This window comes from Phlebotomus papatasi, chromosome 1, assembly GCF_024763615.1.
Source record: "Phlebotomus papatasi isolate M1 chromosome 1, Ppap_2.1, whole genome shotgun sequence".
NCBI classification, from domain to species: domain Eukaryota; kingdom Metazoa; phylum Arthropoda; class Insecta; order Diptera; family Psychodidae; genus Phlebotomus; species Phlebotomus papatasi.
The window spans coordinates 83112576-83133125 of NC_077222.1; the positions used below are offsets into that span (position 1 = coordinate 83112576).

A 20550-nucleotide genomic window follows, 5' to 3' on the forward strand; every position below is an offset into this window, starting at 1 on the left:
TTTTTCGTATTTTCTCGCCATTTTCGAAGGCGCCATGTTGAATATTCACTGCGAAATTTCACTAGAGAATTTTCATGAATATTCAAAATAGTGAATTTTCATGAAATTTGCCATCTCTAATGGTAATACAGTGCAGATTTGGGTTTGTGTCTTGGGAACAGCTGAAGTTGTCAAAATAGTTTTGTTTTCCCATTCGCTTCCGGAGTATTTTTTCATTGAAAATAGAGAAAAATGCCTCTTTTTGATTCTGTGATGCAGGAAAAACCTGCAGTGGTGTTTGAGATAGGTACAGCTTATACCAAGTAAGTAGATCTTCTGCATAAAAAGCAGAAATAGAAACTTACCACACCCTTTGCCGCATTTCAAGGTTAGGGTTTGCTGCGGAGGCTCACCCCTGGTTTATCCTTCCCACGGAAGTCCTCGATCCAGCTTCAGGGACAACGAAGAACCTCTTTTCCTTCCACGGCACCGAATTGTATGACAACCTCGTAACATTCCTCAATGAGTTATTCTTCAAATATATCTTGGTGACTCCAAAGGATAGACGAATCCTAATTGTTGAGAGCGTTCTCTGCCCCACAGAGTTCCGAGAATGCCTGGCGAGGGCATTCTTCAGGCACTTTGAAGTATCCCTAGTGTTTTTCGTACCAACACATTTGGTCATCCTCACGACTCTAGCCGTCAGCACGGCTCTTGTCATTGATTTGGGATTCAAGGAAGCAGTCATTCTGCCAGTTTACAGTGGTGTTCAGGTGCTTCATGCTTGGCAGGCACAGCCTCTAGCCTCAGAAGCTGTTCATGCTGAAATACGACGACAATTGTTGGCGTCAGGTGTCAAGGAATCACTGCTTACTGAGGATCTTATCGAGAACATAAAAGTTCGTACGTGCTTTGTGACTAAACTCTCTAGGGCGGTGAAGTATCGCGAAGGGCAGTCGCCACAACCCTGTCCGGATGTTGACTATCCAGCTGGTGGAGAGGAGATCATCAAAATCTCAGGAAGTTTGAGAGAAACTGCCTTTGAAGTCCTCTTTCCGGAGGATAATGATCACCTAGGATTACCTTATCTCATCCTGGATGCCATACTCAAGTGCCCCCTCGATATGAGGCGTCAGCTGGCTGAGAATATTGTGCTCATTGGAGGTACAGCAATGATTCCTGGACTTACAGCCAGGCTCCAGGAGGAACTAATTCATTTGCTGGACACTGATCTCTACAAGGGCAAACTCTTTATCAAATCCTTTAAATTCCACACACCACCAGCCAAGGCTAATTTTACCGCCTGGCTAGGAGGATCAATCTACGGTGGGACAGATCTTCTGCTGACAAGATCATTAACGAAGGAGGCCTACTCTAAGAATCCCCGAGTACCCGATTGGACACATCTCGATGATAAACGTAGTCACGGCAGCAACTGATCAAAAGCATCTCGAAATAAATCTCTTCAACAGTGAAATCCAAGGGGTGATTAAATGCAGGTGAGTGGAAAAATCGTCAAATCGCGCGATTTCTTACAAAAATCGCCAAACCCCTATAAAGCAAATGGATCGGAAATTCCATTGGATTTTCAGCGATATTTCCCTTGAACTTTTTCTCTGATCATGAATACCTTGTAACGCTAAAAAATTTCACATAAATTTTTTAAGATAAATTGAATTGTTCATTAAAGGAGAATGGGTGAAAGGGTATGGGAGCTGGAATTGGCCCATTTTGCCAGATAAACATAATAATAATAATTATTTAAATAATTAATAATTTAAAAAGTGAAAGCGTTTTGAAAAGCTCTCATGAAGTGCCACTTCCCTATTGACATCGGAAGTTCATAAAACTACCGCTAGGGGCGGTATTATTAAAATGAAGATTTTTAAATTTTCTAAGTTAAATAACTCAAAAATTCCTTTGTGCATCCGGCTGAAATTTTAGTGTGTCGTAGCCGCAGATTATACCTATCAAACAAAAAAATACTTAAGTCGATCGATAACCCCTGACCCGAGCTGTAAGGGTTCAAAGTTCGAAAATTGACCGGCCTCTATTTGAATTCATCGAACTTTAACGACTTTTTGCGCAAATAGAGTTCCATTTGCCTTTTATCCAAGACACTATTGGAGAATCAAAATCTACTTCTGTTTGGGCTCATTGGGTATTTTGATCAAATTTTAGAGTTTATAGTCTAGGCTATGAAGTTTACAAAAAGTGGGTGGGTTAATGAAACCGGAGATATGAGAGGTCAATTCACGAAATTCAAAACACCATATCTCCGGTTCTATTTGGCCGAATATGAAGAGTGAGGTCGTAAATGAAAGAGCTCACAAAATGCTACAACTTTCTAGAACATTTGAACTTCGTGAGACCAACACCAGGGGCGTCACAGTCGCAAAACCAATTCAATATCACATAACCTCAATTATCTCGACTGTCACTTAACCGATTTTGATGATTACTTCGACATAATTGTAGAGGACATTTGTGTCTACAATTCGTCCATACATCATTTTGTAGAAAACCCAACTAAACCGGATGATTATTAATTAAATCACGACCGAGTCACCAACGTGTATTCTAGAACTCGCGGGAGAATTATAGTAACCCTTTGGAGGGCTAACCCCAGCGCAACCCCAAACGCACTCTTTGACGATCGGCGAGAGACTGAAAGGAATAGACATGCGCATAGCCCTCCTCAAGACGTTACACCTAAAGTAACGACTTCTATCCCAGCGAGCATAGATACGAAGGTGACTATAATACTACTTTATAGGGAACTATTTTTAAATTCAAATAGAGCTGTTGAGCGCTGTTCTACAATTTTCCGCTTTTTTTCTCAAAAACTATATTGGGTAATTTAATCAAATTTTGGAGTGTTGTAGTCTCATTTTTCAAAAAGTGGGTGGTTAAAATAGAACCGGAGATATGAGGAGTCAAAGTTCATGAAATTCAAAACGCCATATCTGCGGTCAGGGACCTCTCGACATTTCATTTTTCCATACGTTTTTGCATAGAAGCACTGAAGACTATGGCAAGTTTTTTCCTAAAGAGAATTAACTTATTAGTCTGATATATTTCAAAATCGTGCACTAAGAGCTATCTAAAAATACATATTTCATAATGTTCGCCGAAATAATACCAGAACTACAAGTAAATTTGTTTAAGTCACGGTGCAATATGCGCAAAATTTTTACAACGAAAAGTGAAAAATATCTTCATTTTTTATTAGGCTTGATGGGCCCCTGTCTCCGGTTCTATTTGGCCGAATATGAAGAATGAGGGGGCGGAAATGAAAGGCCTCACAAAACGCTACAACTTCCCAGAATTATGGATGTGATATTCAGCTGAAGAGGTTATAAAATTATTCATTATTTATGAAAAACCTATTCTTTTCTTTTCAAGAAGTATATTTTCCTCAATTTTATGGGGGTATGAGACTTCACTTACACGAGACAAATTTGCATAATTTTGCTTAATCGCCGTTACGAGCCCTAGTGCGATAAGCGGGGTCCTTAAAAAAGAAGAAGAAAAATTGTAGAATTGCAGAACGGAGTTTTACTGGGTCCTTTAACCCTTTAAGGACGATTGGAACACCGGTGTCCCATAAAAAAAAATTTCCTGACTACCTAAAGTTATTTTTTTCTTATATCTGTACAAAATTGTAAAGTAAAAGGTAGAAGGAATCTAGAATATTTTTTGCAAGTCTAGCTATTTGCTATGTAGTAAATATTTAAGCACAAAAATGGCGAATTTTTAAATTCTCAAATTCATAATTGATTTTATTTATTTTTTATACTTCCAATTTTTTTTAAGCAAAACCCTATTGGTAATAAAAACTACAATATTCATACGTAATATTTTTCATTAAAGCGAAAAATATTATTCATTGGTATTGTCAGAAAAATTACTTAAATTTTTGGGTTATTTTTGTCCCTATCGTTCATAAAGGTTTGCGGAAGCTTCGTTATTTCCATTTTGTCTTTTACACTTTTGTTTTTCCCAGTTTGTCTTTGGAATCTTTGTCTTCGGTAATTTTTGTTTTTTGGAAACTTTGTCTTGTAGATTTTCAGTCCGTAAAAAGTGTCTCGTCGTTAAAGGGTTAAAAAGGAAGAAGAAAAATTGCAGTTTACTGGGTACTTTAACTCTCCGATGTCCAGATTGGCGATTTTCGGATAACGAATGTCAAATACTCGAAAGATTTAAAGAAAATCCCCTTTTACAGTAGACTCTCGCAAATTCGGCTCTTTTAAGATAGGGCTACTTTTTAATTCGGGGAGCGGTTACATTTGAAAAAAGTTTGTTGTCATTTTTCAAGTTTGATTATGATTATCAAATGAATCAAATATGCTCAAATTTTGCATGGTTTGTCTTAGTTTTAATGTGATTTTGCATTATTGAGGGATTTTCATGCAATTTACGTTATAATGAGTGTGTAAATTCTATATCTATATGCACATGAATAAAAAATCGTTGCATTTCAAAAAGATTGTCGCCCAAATTTCTGTTTAATTCGGCTGACATTTCGGTCCCATATGCCCGAATTTGAGAGGGTCTACTGTATTTTAATTTAACCCCCCATCATCCAGATATTGAAGATTTGAGTGTATATAGAAAGTAGCAGGTTTCCATGGAATATTCTGCCAAATCCAACTTTCCGTATTTTTATAGGGTCATGCGATTTCCGCGCAGAGATCGGCAAATCGATGTTTCAAGTTGAACTGTGACTGGCAGATTTAATCACCCCTTGGTAAAGCAGCAAAGCCGAGAAGAGGACTCCGCAGAAAAAGGAAAACAAACCAGCGTGATCAGTTACAAAAAAAAATTTATCATTATTAATGCTTTCTTGGAAGAAAAAAAAATATATGAAGAAAAAACTTATGCGAAAAAATTTGAGGGCTTTTATCTCTCGATGAGTGTCCCCCTTGGAATGCCTTTGGTGACCTTAATATTAATGCAATTCTTAATTTATTATTTTTATTTAATTTTACCTCCACTTAAGCTCATGATTGTTTTGTTTTTTGTACACTCTAATCCTAACTTATCTCCTGGATTAAACAATTTATTAATTTTCTATTAATTAAATATCAAATTGTATTTATCAAATTTATTGTATTAAATGCATTTATATAAAATGTAATCGCACTTTTTATTCAATTATTGTTTTTTTTTTGTATTAACTCTGCTGAGAAGGAATTGTCTTTAAGGCACACGAATTTATCTGTCCAAAAAAAAACAGTGGCCAAGTCTTTAAAAGAATCCCTGATATAAATCAGTTTTTATTGGGTTTTCTTTTTTCTCGAGGAAATTTGCAAACACTTAAAACTCCTAAGAATTTTACCCTAAAATCTCCCTCAGATTAAAACTAAAAAAGAAAAAAAACTAAAATAGATGACAAAGGAAAACTAACAAGAAACTGTCAATAAGTTAATTAAAAAATGATAATTTGTGTTTATAAAAAAAAAAACTACCGGACGGCGTTATAAAAAAAATACAATTATTGGCCACACGAGCCAACTGCCCGAGTGCGCCTCTATACTGATTGTGGAGTTTCTGGGGGGGTCATTGAAAACGACAGAAAGATTGAGAGAAACTAAGTAAACTGTAAACCTTAAGCGCTAAAGAAGGGAAATGCAATCCCTCAAATATTGACCAAATGTCACAAGATCGTTTGGTCAAGTGAGAGATTGTCCTCCTATGAGCGTCTCATGAGCGACACAAGGAGCGACGGAGGACCAGCTTGACGCAGGAATGGATGCTGAAGCAATTCCGCAGCTGTTGCCCGCTGCGCCGGATCCCTGACCAGCATCCTGTCCAGGAAACTCTGCAGCCTCGGTGACACCTTCTGGGCATTCTTCAGTTTCGGCGGCAACATATCCCTAATCCGACGCATTGCCTGGAGCGGAGGTTCATTGAAGAACGGCGGCTCCCCATCAACCATTTCAATCACCATAATGCCCAATGACCAAATATCCACTTCAGGGCCATAGGGCAAGCGAGAAATCACCTCCGGAGACATCCAATACGGTGTCCCCACCAGAGATTTTCTCTTCGGCAATTCCTGTGATACCTGAGCACAGAATCCAAAATCACTGAGCTTCACTCGACCATCCGAAGCCAGCAGAATCGAATCAGACTTAATGTCCCGATGAATGACACCCTAAAAGCATCAATGCCCCATCAGACAAAAATCCCTGCCAACCCTCTCTCTATCTCTCCCTGTCTCTCTCTCTCTTACCTGGGAATGTAAGTATGCCAATGCCTTCAAGCACTGCTTGCACACCGTGGCAATTTGTTCCTCATCCATGCGAGAATGCGTAACAATGTCAGTGAGAGCACCACCCTCGAGATATTCCATCACGACCCAGAGTTCATCATCCACCAGAAAACTACTGTAAGTCTCCACAATATTGGGATGATGGTAATCCCTCATGATGACAACCTCGTTGAACAGAAGCTCTCTCCTCTGTTGCTTCCTCAAATCCATCTTCTTCACTGCCACTTGACGTCCTGAAATATCATCCCAGCAAAAAGAATTTCCCATAGAAATCATACTTCTCTTTTAAAGAATTTTCCTTTTTACCTGTTGATTTATCCGTAGCAATGCAAACCGTTCCTGTTGAACCTTCGCCAATTTTCATGAAATTATCCAAATTTTCACGCGGATCACCAGCTGACACAACCATTTGAAGAGCAGCACGGAACTGAAAATGGAAATCGATGTTTTAAAAAACACTGAATATTTGATAATTCAGTAAGTTACACCCTAATAGAATTTTAAGCCACGCCCCTTTATTAATTAATTTAAAAAAAATTAATTATGATTTGATGTAAAATTTCTCTGAAATCCTTTTCAAGCTTCTCGGAATGATTGTAACGCGAAATTACAGAATATTTGCAAAATTTTAAGAGCAAAGAATCTAGTCAAATAAACTGATCAACATTTGTGATAAATAAAATTTACTCGATGGACTAAAGATCTCTAGGGTGGAGTAACCACTTATCGCCATATTTAGGAAAAACGGGAATTAATTTTACTTTAACTTTTGAACCCTTATTACAAGATAACACAAATTTGACACAAGGTTACTTAAATGTATTGGCTACAGATTCATAAAAACAATAATCCTCCAATTTAACCTTGGACTACTGAAAAAACTGATTTTTAATGACAATGCAAAAATAACCACTTCGTCGCAACTTTTTACCACTTTTCGCCAGTTCTGTAACCACTTCTCGCCACCCACTTTGAAAGGTTCAAATTCAATTATTTTGGGCAATATTATGCAAAGATTACATTCAGTATTTCTCTTTCCTTATGATCACCCTATTATTACTCATTTTAAATGATTTTTCTTCGCTTTTATTTGAGTAATCAAACTATTGGACTATTGCAGAAAGTAAACAATGCAGATTTGACAATTGCGAATCTACGAAGTGAAGTTAGCGTCGCCTATTGAAAAGAGATGGCGACAGGTGGTAAACTCATTCCAAAACATTACCACTTTTCGCCATGCCTCATTTTTATATAAATATAATACAAAATGAAATATTAATTAACAAAATACTAATTTTATCTATTCCACAAGTGTAATTAAATATTCAATAGACAAATTATTTATCCAAAAAGATACATTTTGCTTAATGAAAATTTGATGACACTTAGTATATTGGATAAGAAATATTGGATTCGATGCACTTGCTTAAAATATTATTCTAAAAAATGCTCAAAATCGTAAACTCAAAACGAATAATTACTCTTTTTCGGCTCTATACATAGCAGCAGTAAAAATACAAGTAACTTTGCGGCTCATTTATTTCATAAATCGCGAAAAATAGCGATTTCAAATTAAGTGGCGAAAAGTGGGGCACTGGCGAGAAGTGGTGATTCCACCCTACTCATTGGGAGAAATTTTCGTCAAGAGATGGCAAAGCGTTCCAGCTTTGCCGAATGCTCGGACTCACGAGATAGGGGAAGTGTGCCAAATTTCGGCCAGCTTCTAATTTTGGTCACTTTGAGTGTAATTTCGGCCATGCAAATAAATAAATTAAAAAAATGTATGTAATCTTCGAATAGTCAATGTATTCATTTTTGTTTTAAATATTTATTCATTTTAGGATGTATTAACACAAAGACCGTTAAATTTTAGGCATAATTTGAATTTAAATTGTGTTGTAAAAACACAGTGTGGAAAGAATCTTACAAAAAAATGTGACCGATTGATTGTGTTTCTAACAGTCTTCTGATTTGTGGTGAGGTGCAGAAGGTTTTCCTTCGGTGTTTTTTAATGAAAATTGATTAGTTTTCATTAAAGATTGTTTCTGTTTATGTTATTAAAGAATCAATCTTTAAATTTCGCGTAAAATTTCCCCGCTGGATCCTGTATTTCGCGTAAAAAAGTATATACTTTGTGAGCGTCTCTCCGGTGAGGTAATGTTGCCTATTCCGGAAACATCTTTTGCTTTTCTAAATTTCTTAATCATTTTGTGTTTTTTTTTTTCAATTTCTGAGTTCTACAATGTCCTATGAAAAAACCATCGCTTCTATGAAAAAGATGATCTGGAAAAGGCCTTGGAAGAGTTCAGGAAGGGCAAATTGCTACGCAAATCTGCGCGTAAATTTGAGATGCTACTCTTCAGGACAAATTACACGGAAGATCTCAGGTCTTGTGGGTCATATAAACGTATTAAACTAAATATTGAACACGTTCCGTTTGACGTTTTGAAATTTTCTATCCGTTGCGTTACAAAAGGTGGCCAGAAAAATGGTGGCCGGAATTTCACTCAAAGTGGCCGGTATACTACCCAAGTCAATGCCCATATTTTTATTAATTTTTCAATATTTTAGGAAGTGATTTAAAGAAAGCAAATATGATAAACTAGTTTTCAAGTTTCCACACAATCCTCCCGAAAAGGAAGTAACAAAAAATATCAATATGAATTAAAATTATTGCATTTCAAACTTAGGACTTCGGTGCTTACATGCAACTATGCCGAAATTTGGCACACTTACCCTAGAGCTCTCTGTAAATGGTAGATGATATTTTTTATAAGCAAACTCAGAGTATTTGCAACTCGAAATGTCTGCAAATTCGAGTATGAGTTGAATTTTTAAAGGTAAAGAATTAAGTCGAGCAAACTGTTTTTGACGCTCGAAATGGATAAAATTTCACAGGGGTCACATTTTAGTAGAATTTTGTAAATCTGAAGTTTCAAGTTTTTTTAACGTCACGCTGTTTGTCTGTCCGCTCATCCGTTCAGGTATCAACAGGGTCGTCGCAAAATACCGAAAGTCAAAATCGTAAATGGGTCAAAATCGATCAAAATCAGTCGAAATGCCGAATTGGTCAAAATTCCCTATTCAAATTATCTATTCGCGATTTTGACAAAGTCCGTGTTTTAGCTTTCGAACTTTCGACTCATTTGTATTTATTTTGTCTTTTAGGGATTTTGGTTTTCGGGATTTTGACTCGTTCGACATTTTGTTTCACTGAAATTTTGTTTTTTTTTTTGGGTTTTGGCTTTCGGAATTTTGGTTTTTAAGTTTTTGGCTGGCACCGGTCAGCAGACCTAGAGGCCAAACGGTTAGAGATACCGACTTGGGACCTTCGGGGACCTTCCTAATTAAATACGATTCTCGATTTTAAATATTATTGTTGCAAATATTTTCAATTTTTTCAAATTTTCAATTGAGAATTCTAGTAAATTGTTTTGCAATATTAGCAATTAGGAAGACAAAACTTAACATTAAAAACAATTACCTATAGGGTAAGTGTGCCAAATTTCGGCATAGTTGCATGCAAGAGCAAAAACCTCAAGTTTGAAATGTAATATTTTAAATACAAATTGATTTTTTTTAATTCTTTCTTCTGAAAGAGTGTTGCTTGAAACCTTGTAAAGAGTTTACCGTCTTTATTTACTCTAAAATCATTCTGAATACATTTTAAAATGAATAAAAATATAGACATAGCTTTGGTGCCCTATTTCGGCCACCTTCATTCTCATAGTTCCTTGCCCTTCGGGAATTCTTCCAATATCTTTTTCACGTAATCTCTTTTGTCGAAGCTACATTTTTTGTTATTCTTTTGCATTGTATAATATCTAGAGTACGTAAAATCTAAAAGTTCATGGAAATTGGAGGAACAAATAAGGTGGCCGAAATTGCAGGCTGGCCGGAATTGGGCACACTTACCCTAATTCATTTTTTAAAAATATTTACATTTTATAAATGCAATGTATCTTATAAGAGGTTTTAATTCACGCACCATTGCTTCCTGAATTCACTAATGACTTTCGTTTTCGAAAGCGACTTTTCAGTGGTTCAGATATAAAAATCTGAATATTAATTTACCAGTCAAAAAAAAGAAATAGTAAAATAAAAGTTCCTAAAGTTCTACTTTTGAAGTTTTGACTAAATTTAAATTAATTTAACACATAATGACATTGAGAATTTCATTCTTGTCTTCTCAACAAACAAGCCAAAATCTCTGCTAATATAAAAGTAGGACAGCATAAAAGAATATTTACAATTCAATGAAGCACAACAGAAAAAAAAAGAAAGACTAACAGCTATGTGGACTTCAAATTGTCAAGAATATTATTGAGTTCGTATCGCGTCATTTGCAACTTAATATTCATCTAAGCATAGCATTCCAATACGTTTCAATTTTACTTTATTTTCTATAACATTTCTGACAAAATTGTCCACACAAAGAATATTCTTTTTCATGACTTCACCTTCAAATCAGCAGGTGAATTCAGTCTACACAACATTCTTATAGAAATTGTCCATTTAAAGAAAATTCATATCACGGGAATGGTCAATAAACTCAAGAAAATTTCCAAAACAATCACGTAAGAGTCAGGGAAAATGTCTTTTTTTCATACAAATTATTCAATTTGACTATATAAATTCAATCATGTAAACAAATGTGAATTTAAATGAAGCATTCACGTAAATATTAATTCAAAACTCTCGATTACAAGAAATATCGATACAATCTTTCTCAAATATTTCACCAAATGTATACACAAAAAGATACAAAGCGCAATATTGCATGAGTTCAGAAATTCCAGTGAAATGCTCGTCATTCCTGGAGAAATTTATGAGAATAGTAAAATTCGTATCATTCCGCGAGAAATTGTGTGGTAAAATGCTTGACGTGACATTTCTTGGACAAATCTAAAAAAAAAAAGAAATGTTCCCCTAATAAAAAGAAATCGACCAAACACAATTTCACTCATCCATTTATATTTATGGCTAATAAAAGTTCTTGAGGCATTTGCAAAGCCAATAATATACTAAAGTTAATTAACAGTAGACAATACAAAGAGAGTCCATAAATTAATTCGAATTTTCCTTATCAATAGATTTGTTTTAGTACAAAAAGGAAAAATAATCAATTAATTGAAATGCCTTCTGATAACAAATGCAGGTTATTCCCATCAAGATTAATACGATAGGTTCGTGGGACAATTTCTCTATTTTCTGATTGTTCATAACATTCCACCTGAAGAACTTCTTCAGCAAAACGTGAAGGTCTCGAGGGTTGAAATATTTCGGTAATTGAAGTAATAAAAAAATATCTTTATGATCTTATTTTTAAAATGAACCTAAAGTCAACACCTTGAGAGCCAAGAATTCTGTTACTTGTATAATTAGTGAATACTTTATCAGAGTTTTTCCTCTTCTTAAACTATGTGCTTTTTTTATGAGAACTGATAACAAATTATGCGGCGAAAAAGAACTATTCCACGTTCAAATGAGTTTATACACGATTCCCTTTTTTATCTTAAAATTATGCCTTTGAAAAAGTGGGAGTTTACTATGTAATTTGAGCAAATATTTTTGCGCTTATCAGTTGTGGGTGAATTGAATTGCTTAGAAAAAAGAGATGACAAAGCGTCCCAGCTTTGCGAAATGCTCGAACTAACGAAAAAGTCCTCTTCGTTAGCATTTTTTTGTATGTACATAGGGTTACTCTGCTGATTTATAGACCTTGATCTTGTTTATAGACAATAAGAAAGCCATTAAGAAATTATTTTAAAAAAAATCATTGAAAAAGCTTGGGACAATTTTGAGAAAAACCGAAAAAACTTTGTTTTTATTGAATTTTACTTATAGGGAATGTAAAATTATTCAAAAATCGGTACTTAACCTGTTCATTACCGATGAAGATCGATGTAGTCGAGTTCGAAATTTCAATACCTTTCCAAAAAATCCAAATTTAACCAAATCGGTTGAAAAATGGGCCCTCCAAGGTGGTTTACCTTTGACCTTCAATAATTCAAAATGGCGATTTTTCCGGTGATAAGTATGTTATAACGAAATGTTCGCCAGGAATACCTCTAAAACTTATCCGAAAATCATTGAAAAAGCTTGCGCCAATTTTGAGAAAAACCAAAAAAAACTGGTTTTGGAGGGGGAAAAAACGTCGAGAAATATTGTTTTTTTATTGGGGGTCATGAAGACTGGAAGTCGAAATCTCTTACCGTTTAAACTCCGGAACTGTGACAAGTTCAAAAAAGACGATTATATAACTGCTCTCTCTTTGAGTTCGAGCAGTAAAATGAACAAAATTATTTGTGATAATACTTTTTTGTTGTTTTTGTTGGTAGGTAGATTTTTTTTATCAATACAGAAATATTAAATTTCTTGAAGAAGTCATGCTCATAAATAATTTCAAAACATGCCTTCTTCATGAACTATGGATTAAGGAAATCTATTCTTAATTTTGTAAATAATATTAAAACGAGAGAAAATAATTTTAGGACAATTTGAAGGATTACTGAAAAACATTACATTATACTTCCAACTCTTCTGAGACTTGGTCTTCAGACGAGAGGTTTAGCGCAGTTCCCGATAATCACAAAATCCTATGATATAACAAAAAAATTATTGGTTTTCTAGAACCTAAAGAATCGTTTACCTTAATATCCAATCTATAGTTAAAATTTTCGAAAAAAAAAAGCACGACTAACACAAATTTAGATGACTTAAGGGGTTACGTGACTCAAAAAGTAAAAAAAAAACAGCATGTCTCATTGTAGAAAAATATTATCCAACACTCTAGAAAATATGCAAAAGCATATAATAGTATAAAATAAAATTTATATATATTTTTTGAAATTTCCATTTGATAATTTTAAAAAATCATCCGCTAGAATCTTATTTTCTGAAAAGTTTTTAGAAAAAAACTCACTTTTCGGTGGACAATGTTACAATATTATTAAGTCAACAATTTTATTAAATCAAAAACTAAATATTCTTTTAGAAAATGGGTTAAACTAGTTTTTGAACCAGGAACTTTATGTTTCTTTGTCAACTTACTTTAACCTTTTAACGACGAGACAGTTTTCATAGAGCGAAAAACAGCAATAAAAATGAAACCGATAAACAAAATCAGTAAAAGTTCTTACATTAGCTTAGAAAATCCAACAAAGCCTGACTTCGTCTATGAACGATAGGGGTAAAAATAGCCCAAAAATTTAAGTAATTTTTCTGACGATACCAATGACTGATAATTTTCACTCTAATTAAAAATAATATATTTAAGTATGTAGTTTCCAAACCGGTTTGGCTTAAAAAAAATGAAATTATAAAAAATAATTAAAATCAATTTTCAATATTTTCAAAAATTTGTAATTTTTTAGCTTAAAAATTTCCTATCTAGTAAATAGCTGAAATATCTTAGATTCCTTCAACCTGCAATTATCTATCGTTATCTGCAATAACGTACAAACATAAGAAAAAAATATTTTTAGGTGGTCAGGAAAATTTATTTTCAATTTATTTTCTTTATGGGATACCGGTGTTCCAATCGTCCTTAAAGGGTTAAAATATAAAACGTGATGTGAAATACGTCAAAAACCAGTCAAGATTTTTTTAGAAAAAAATAAACTCATGATAGGATTATTAAGCAATTTGCCCTTAGGTTTAAAAAAATTAATAAAATGAGTTGCTATTTAGGATTTTGAGACTTTCGAAAACTGTTCTATTGTATACCTTTAGTCTGAAAAAGCTATTAAGCTGAATTATAACAAACGTCACAAGACCAAACTTAAAAAAATGTGAAGCAACTCTAAGATTTCTTTAATAATAAAACTGGTGGGGATAGACCTTTCTTTATACCTTTAAATACAGAAAATTTTTAGATAGGACTACATTTGCCGTTATTAGCTTTCAACTCAGAATTGAAAAAAATTGAGGGATAAGATAAATAAATGATAATAATATAATAAAGTTAAAATGCCAAAAATTAAAAAAAAAAAAACGATTTCTCAAAATAAAACAGATCAAAACTTCAAATTTTTACCATAAATTAATAACCTTTACAAATCCTTACAAACCTACTTAAGCATCCAATCCAAATCATTAAACAATATTTAGGAAAAAAATGAATTTTATATCCCTTTTTAAAATAATAGGGTAAGGCAAATATCAATTTTGAACAATTAATTTTCCAAAATCTTTACTTTAGTGAGTTTTGGAGGCATTCTATAAGAAAATTTACGAACTTGATAAAAGAAAAAATTTTCATTTTGAAATCTCTAAAACCAATACAAAGTACTTAATCTTATAAACAGTTATAATCAAACATTGTTATTTTTTTTCAAAGGTCTTGAAATTTCCAATCTTACTGCATCGGAATAAACGATATTTAATTTCAGTTCAATATACGCGCTTTAGACCTAAGACTTACCCATATGGCTTAACTTCTGTAATGATTTATTAATCAAGATTTTTTGGAAAATTTTGATTTTGGATTGGATTATAAGAGTAAATGGTCCATTAGATTCTGATCAACCAATAAAATTGCGTCTTATTTAGGATTTTGAGACCCTCGAAAACTGGGCTAAACCTCTAGTCTGAAGACCGCTATACAGACCATGAAAATTTTATTGAAAGGTTGTTGAAGGATCCACTAAATTTTTTTAGCTGAGATTCTTTACAATCTCAGCTTTTGTGGTCATTTTTTTAAATTTTAGTAATTTATAAACGAACTTAACGGAATAGTAAATCGTTGCACAGCGCCAGAGAGTAAGGTGATTTTTCGTTCATTTTTGGATGTGTTTTGGAGGTAGTCCAGCTGAACATTTCGTCCTTACACACCTATCACCGGAAAAATCGCCATCTTGAATTATTCAAGGTCGAAAGCCTAATTTTCATCCAATTTGTTTAATTATTTAATTAAAAGTTTATGATTTTTTTGAAACCTTTTTCTTGAAAAATTTTCAACTTCAAGATCGTTTTGTGGTGATTTATTAGATAGATAATAGATGGATAGATAATTTATTCATCACAATGTCTGAGAAGTACAAATTAATAAAGTTGCAAGAGTGTGTAGTGTTTTTTGCGGCCACCGCCGTCTTAGCGTTGATGACCAACCTCCAGAGTGAAAACGGTGGAAAACTCTTTCATAGGTTGTATATGCCAATCATGCATCAAATATTAATAAAAAAAATCATAATGTATACAAACTCTCTAACATACATTATGCTCTTTTTAATGAGCAAAAGGAAAAAAAAAGCAAACAGAAAATGCTGCTCTGTACCATTTGTACTCCTTTAAACATTGTGAGAGAAACTCAAAATGGCTAGCTCTGACTGAGCTGTAAGCCATTAGTGGGCAATGCCCAAAGGAAATAAAAAGACGCTTGTCCTGTAGTTAAAAGAGAACTAAATTTAAACCGATAACTCTGGAACAGATAATCCCATGAAGTCCTTGGAAAAATTGTAAACTAAAAAGTAAGGAAAGTTAAAATTATTCAGAAAAAGAGAAAAAAAATACGAGTGAGATTCAAAAAGAAAAAGAAAAGAGAAATAAGAATTATTAATAAAAAAAGAAAAAAAAACATTTTACCATATTTTACCATAGATTTAAAAATATTTTAGAAATCAATTTAGACTAGCCTGTCATACTTTTTAATTGAATGACCTTGACAAGGTCAAACGTAGGAATACGTCAATGCGTTCGGATTGGATTTCTTTGAAATGTTTCTGTACCTTGTGTTAATCTTAAGGACAGTTCAAAATTCAAACCGATCATGAATACGTGTATTAGAATATTAATTTCCGTCAAATATTTTACTTCATTTGTGTTATTTGATTGGCTTAATATTTGAATAATTTCAAACTCTGGCCAATCAGAGAAAAGAAGTAGAAAATTTTTGAGACAACTATTGTAATCTAATTAATTTGCGATGCTACATGCATCCCAACGAACCAAATGGACACAGGCTGATCCTCAAGAATAAATTCACCTGTAAAATTTGCCGAAAAACGCAAGTTGATATCTCTTTTCGTTTGGGAGTTATTAAGCTTGAAAGAGCGGCCGGACGGGAAAGTTTTTTTTTTTTGTAGTATAACGTGATCAGGAAGTAGCGAAATACATTTTGGAAAAGTTTGGATTTGGTAGAAAAAAAAACTTGAAAGTCTCACCTGTTCGTGCGTGAGCCTTTGCTCTTGCTTGCTACCACTGGGACTGGGTCCGCCGGGGGCTGCAGTGGAGCCTGGAGTGGCCGCTGTGGTACTATGAGTGGCCGTTGATGCATTTCCGGCGCTCGAATTGGAAGTACGAGTGTAGGGTTTGGCAGCTGGGGCAGGTGGATGATGATGATGATGTGGATGGACATTCTGATTCTGGTCAGGTGGCGGTGCCCTGTGTGCCGCTGCAAAGCCGTGCATTTGCTGGGCGGGACCGTGGCCATGAAAAGCTGGCCGTGGAGGGACGCCGGCGGGCGATGGCTGCTGCGGGCGGTATTCAATTTGAGCGCCGGCGGCATTGCCATTGAGCGGCGGCACGTTGTTCTGGTACATGGGCTGATTGTCGTAATGTGTTGTTCGCCAGTCACCAGGTGGTTGCATGGGGGGCTTCATTGGGTGGCGGGCGGCGGCGTAGGGTGCCGCCGCGATCTCCTCTGGCACGGAGGGTGGCACATTGGCTGCTCCACGGATGTCACGTCGCATTCGGGGTGGACTAGAGCTGCGCAGGGAATTAGAGCGAGCCACGTGGGATGTCTTGGGCAGGACGATGGCTCCGTTGTTGGCATCTGCTGCTGGTGCCGCCGGCCGTCCGGGAATATTGTTGTTACCGTGCGGTCGTACGATGGTCTTCAGGTCGAGAATCTCCGTAGGGGTGATTTCTGAGGGGTCCACGAGGGGTAGCGGCCGATTGGTGGACTTGAGGATTTGATTGTTGCCAACAATTGAGGCCCACTGCAACGGAAGGCCCACATACTTGCCCTCGCGCTTGTCAAAGCCCGTGTGAACGCGATGCTCAAAGTTGGACGGCAGGGAGATCTGGGGCTTTTTCTTCTTCTTCGAAAACATTATACCACTTACTATACAAATGCACTAATCACGCCCGAGGCACATTCAATCCGTCCAAACGGTATGATCACTTTCACTGGAAGTGGCCACACGCACACACTGGCGGCTTCTCACACCCAAAACAAATCACTGGACCACGTCAGGGCGCCTCCGTTCACTCTCTTGCAACGTCTTTTGCTACGCACCTTTTTTTTTACTTTGCCACTCACAGCGACCGGAAGTCGCGACGATTGTCAACTTGGAGCAATTGACTCCGCTATTGCCTCTGGGGGCACCACTCAAAGGCACCAATTCGATCAAACACCGTCAGCGTCTTCGTCCCATGGACAACACCTCTTTTAGCACGCACAAATATCACGCATTGCCCACACTTTCATCAGCACCACTGGTTTTTCCACACCAAGCACCCCTGCTTAGAGTTCCGGAAGGCACGGGAGATGCGACAGAAGCAAAGGAATTTAGTTGAGTTTCGTGGGAAAATCGCGATAACAGCAAATTCTGACATTCCTTTGCGCAGTTGCACTGACTCAAACTCAACAAAACATGTCTTAGGAATTCACATACATTGTCCGCGGATATGTCTGCTTCGATTAAAATTTTAAAAAGTTCTTGTCGATTAAAAGCACAAAATCGATTAGCTCTTGTTTTAAACTGCAGAGGTGCTTTTTCAATAGGAAAAACTAAAAGTCGCTAAAAGTAATTCTCTTGTTCCTGGTTTACTAGCAGTAAATGCAGTAGTTTTTCTTGAAAAATCTAATGTGTATTTATTAGAAAATAGCTTCAACTACGGATTTAGATGTGTTTCCTGGAGGAGAGTCGGCATCGGGCCGGGCCTCCAAATTCGAGGAATCTACCGAATTTTTCAACGTGTAGTGCAAGCAATTTTGTTTTTTTCACAAGTTACACGAGATCTTTTTGCAAAAATGAATAGACAGACATCTTTCATAAAGTTGAAAAACTGTTAAGCGAAACAGGTTGGTCCTTCAGAGCTGATGCATTGAAAACCCTAAAAACGAATATCATGATATTGTTTATTATGTTGAAGCATTTGTGATATGTTTGCAGCAAGGAGGAAAAGTCAATCATTCATACCGAAGCCTACGGAATTTTGAAGAAATTAAGGAGCCTTGCTTGAGGTATGTTTTTCCGTTTTTAGGTGTGATTCCTTCTAATCACACCTATTGTAATCCTCAGATTTTCTCAAAGCGCTCCGATCGAGCTGAAATTCACAGGGTATATGTTTTGAACATCCCTGATGCCGAAAATCATAAGCTGGCAATTTCGGATTAAGCCGGCCATCCGTCCGGCCGTCCGTAGTACGCAATATCTCTGGTTTTGAAAGATATCTTCATAATTTTTTTTTAAATACATTACTCGCGCGTACGACGATTTCTGTGCTATTAGTTTTTTGAAAAACCGGTTCTAAACCGGTTAAAAATCACGTTTTATAATTTATCTCGAAATCTAAGCATGTGATTTTGAAAATTGTATGTTTATGTTGTAGCCCAGAAAATTCAGACCAATTTAAAAAAAAATAAGACATTCGGCAATTCTCGAGATATTTCACTTTAAAGTTTTCAATTTTAAGAAAATTTTATAATAGCGTCAGACGGGAAAAAAAAGCCGGGGGAAGCGGCGTTGGACAAGCTTTTCTATATATAGCACACTCTCTTTCCCTCTCTCTATACATAGTGAGTCTATGTTCGAAGATTTGTAAGTGACATATCGTCAGTAAAATCAGCATTTGTCGTAACTTGCTTTTAACAACTTTTCAGGAGACGAAATTTTCAGTTCAGCTTTATTTTTCTTAAAAATTAGCCCCGAATGCGATACTTTTGAGTCAAAATAATACAAGTGGCACTAATAAACTGTAAGTTAACTCGAGAAAATCTTTATAAAATATTTTAAAAGCTGAGATATTGAGATATATGTTAGAAGAAACACAATAAGATTTTATCGTAACTTCCATCGTTTATAAAGCCGTAACTTCCAATGTATGGAGATCTTGGAAGTTACGACAATTTACGAAAATGCATTATATCAATTTCAATGACTCTAGTGATAATAATAGCCTTTATTTGACTAAATTAATCAATTAAACTCTTATTCCTGTCCTTAAAAGCTTTTAATTCATAAATTTTATTGAATAAATTTTGTGCGCCGCTGCGCTTGTTTTGTTTTGAATTAATGACAGATGGACAGGGATTTTTTCTTACTTTTTTCTCACAAATATTGAATTAAAATGATTTAATGTTGCATTATTCACACTGTCTTTGGATATTTGGAAGAGTTTGTCAACATTTTAGTAAGAAATATTACATTTTTGCTGCAAATTACAAGCCACGCAAACGAGCAAAAAAAGTTACGGCAAATGCTGATTACTGAAAATTTTGTATGGAAATTTGTCGTAACTTCCCCAAAAATGGAAGTTACGACAAATTCTGATAAATTTTTATTAATTAAGGGCACTTGCGATAATTTTTGTGTAAAATAATTTTTAATGGGCATATAAAAGTTTTTTTTTTCTCAAGTGCGTTTAATACACAAAATTACGCTGATTCTAAATATGTATATATCCCAAAATCGCAAAAATGAAGTTACGACAAATGCTGATTTAACTGACGAATATACCATTCGCAATCCGTGATCTTTTTCGCGGATTTTCGCAGGGCGCGAAATTTTCCGCGGATTTTTGCGGGCGCGAATTTTTCACGGATTTTCGCGGGTCGAGTATTTTTTGCAGATTTTCGCGGGGCGCTTATTTTTCGTGGGTAATGAATAACTTCGTGGATTCTCACGGGTCGCTGACCGAGGTTCTAAACAGATGTAAAGTTGAGGCCTCTATTTCTCATAGTTTCCCAGATAATCGAATTTAAAGATTTTCAGATACTTTTATGCATTTCTCACCCAATTTTTTTTCATTTTCAAGTGAAATTTTGCACATATCAAGCCTGAAAGTGGCTCTCAATGTACGTAAAGTTTGCGGCCTTTATCTCTCATAGTTTCCGAGAAAATCGACTTTAAATATTTTCAGACACTTTTATGCATTTCTCATCCAATTTTCCTCATTAATAACGATAATATGCTTGATACACTTTAAGAATTATTAAACGAAATTTGCATTATTTATGTATAATGTATAGGTTTGCTACAATCCAAATTTGCAATGAAGGAATCGCACCTCTATAAGCTGATCTAGGCTTATCACTGGCTTTCAGTTTTCTGTGATGATGAGAAAAA

At 35.3% G+C, this 20550-nt stretch overlaps 2 protein-coding genes across 2 annotated transcripts; one reads left to right on the forward strand and one right to left on the reverse strand.

Annotated features, from left to right (window-relative positions):
• Nucleotides 1-140: 140 nt before the first annotated feature.
• On the forward strand, nucleotides 141-5119 carry LOC129810398 (actin-related protein 10). The gene is made up of 3 exons (XM_055860848.1): nucleotides 141-302; nucleotides 368-1478; nucleotides 4651-5119. The coding sequence occupies exons 1-2, from the start codon at nucleotides 232-234 to the stop codon at nucleotides 1416-1418; spliced, it is 1122 nt and encodes a 373-aa protein (XP_055716823.1). The 5' UTR covers nucleotides 141-231; the 3' UTR covers nucleotides 1419-1478; nucleotides 4651-5119.
• LOC129810390 (serine/threonine-protein kinase PAK mbt) lies at nucleotides 4788-17855 on the reverse strand. The gene is made up of 4 exons (XM_055860833.1): nucleotides 16420-17855; nucleotides 6563-6683; nucleotides 6218-6489; nucleotides 4788-6139 (listed from the first exon to the last, which is right to left on the reverse strand). Exons 1-4 carry the CDS (start codon nucleotides 17308-17310, stop codon nucleotides 5675-5677), a joined length of 1749 nt encoding a protein of 582 aa, XP_055716808.1. The 5' UTR covers nucleotides 17311-17855; the 3' UTR covers nucleotides 4788-5674.
• Between the last annotated feature and the right edge of the window lie 2695 nt (nucleotides 17856-20550).

Coding starts and splice junctions, on each gene's coding strand:
- LOC129810398 (XM_055860848.1), top strand. CDS start 232: ATGCCTCTTTTTGATTCTGTGATGCAGGAAAAACCTGCAGTGGTGTTT. Junction 303..367: donor ATAGGTACAGCTTATACCAA/GTAAGTAGATCT, acceptor CCGCATTTCAAG/GTTAGGGTTTGCTGCGGAGG.
- LOC129810390 (XM_055860833.1), bottom strand. CDS start 17,310: ATGTTTTCGAAGAAGAAGAAAAAGCCCCAGATCTCCCTGCCGTCCAAC. Junction 6,490..6,562: donor TGCTACGGATAAATCAACAG/GTAAAAAGGAAA, acceptor ATGATATTTCAG/GACGTCAAGTGGCAGTGAAG. Junction 6,140..6,217: donor TGGCATACTTACATTCCCAG/GTAAGAGAGAGA, acceptor TGATGCTTTTAG/GGTGTCATTCATCGGGACAT.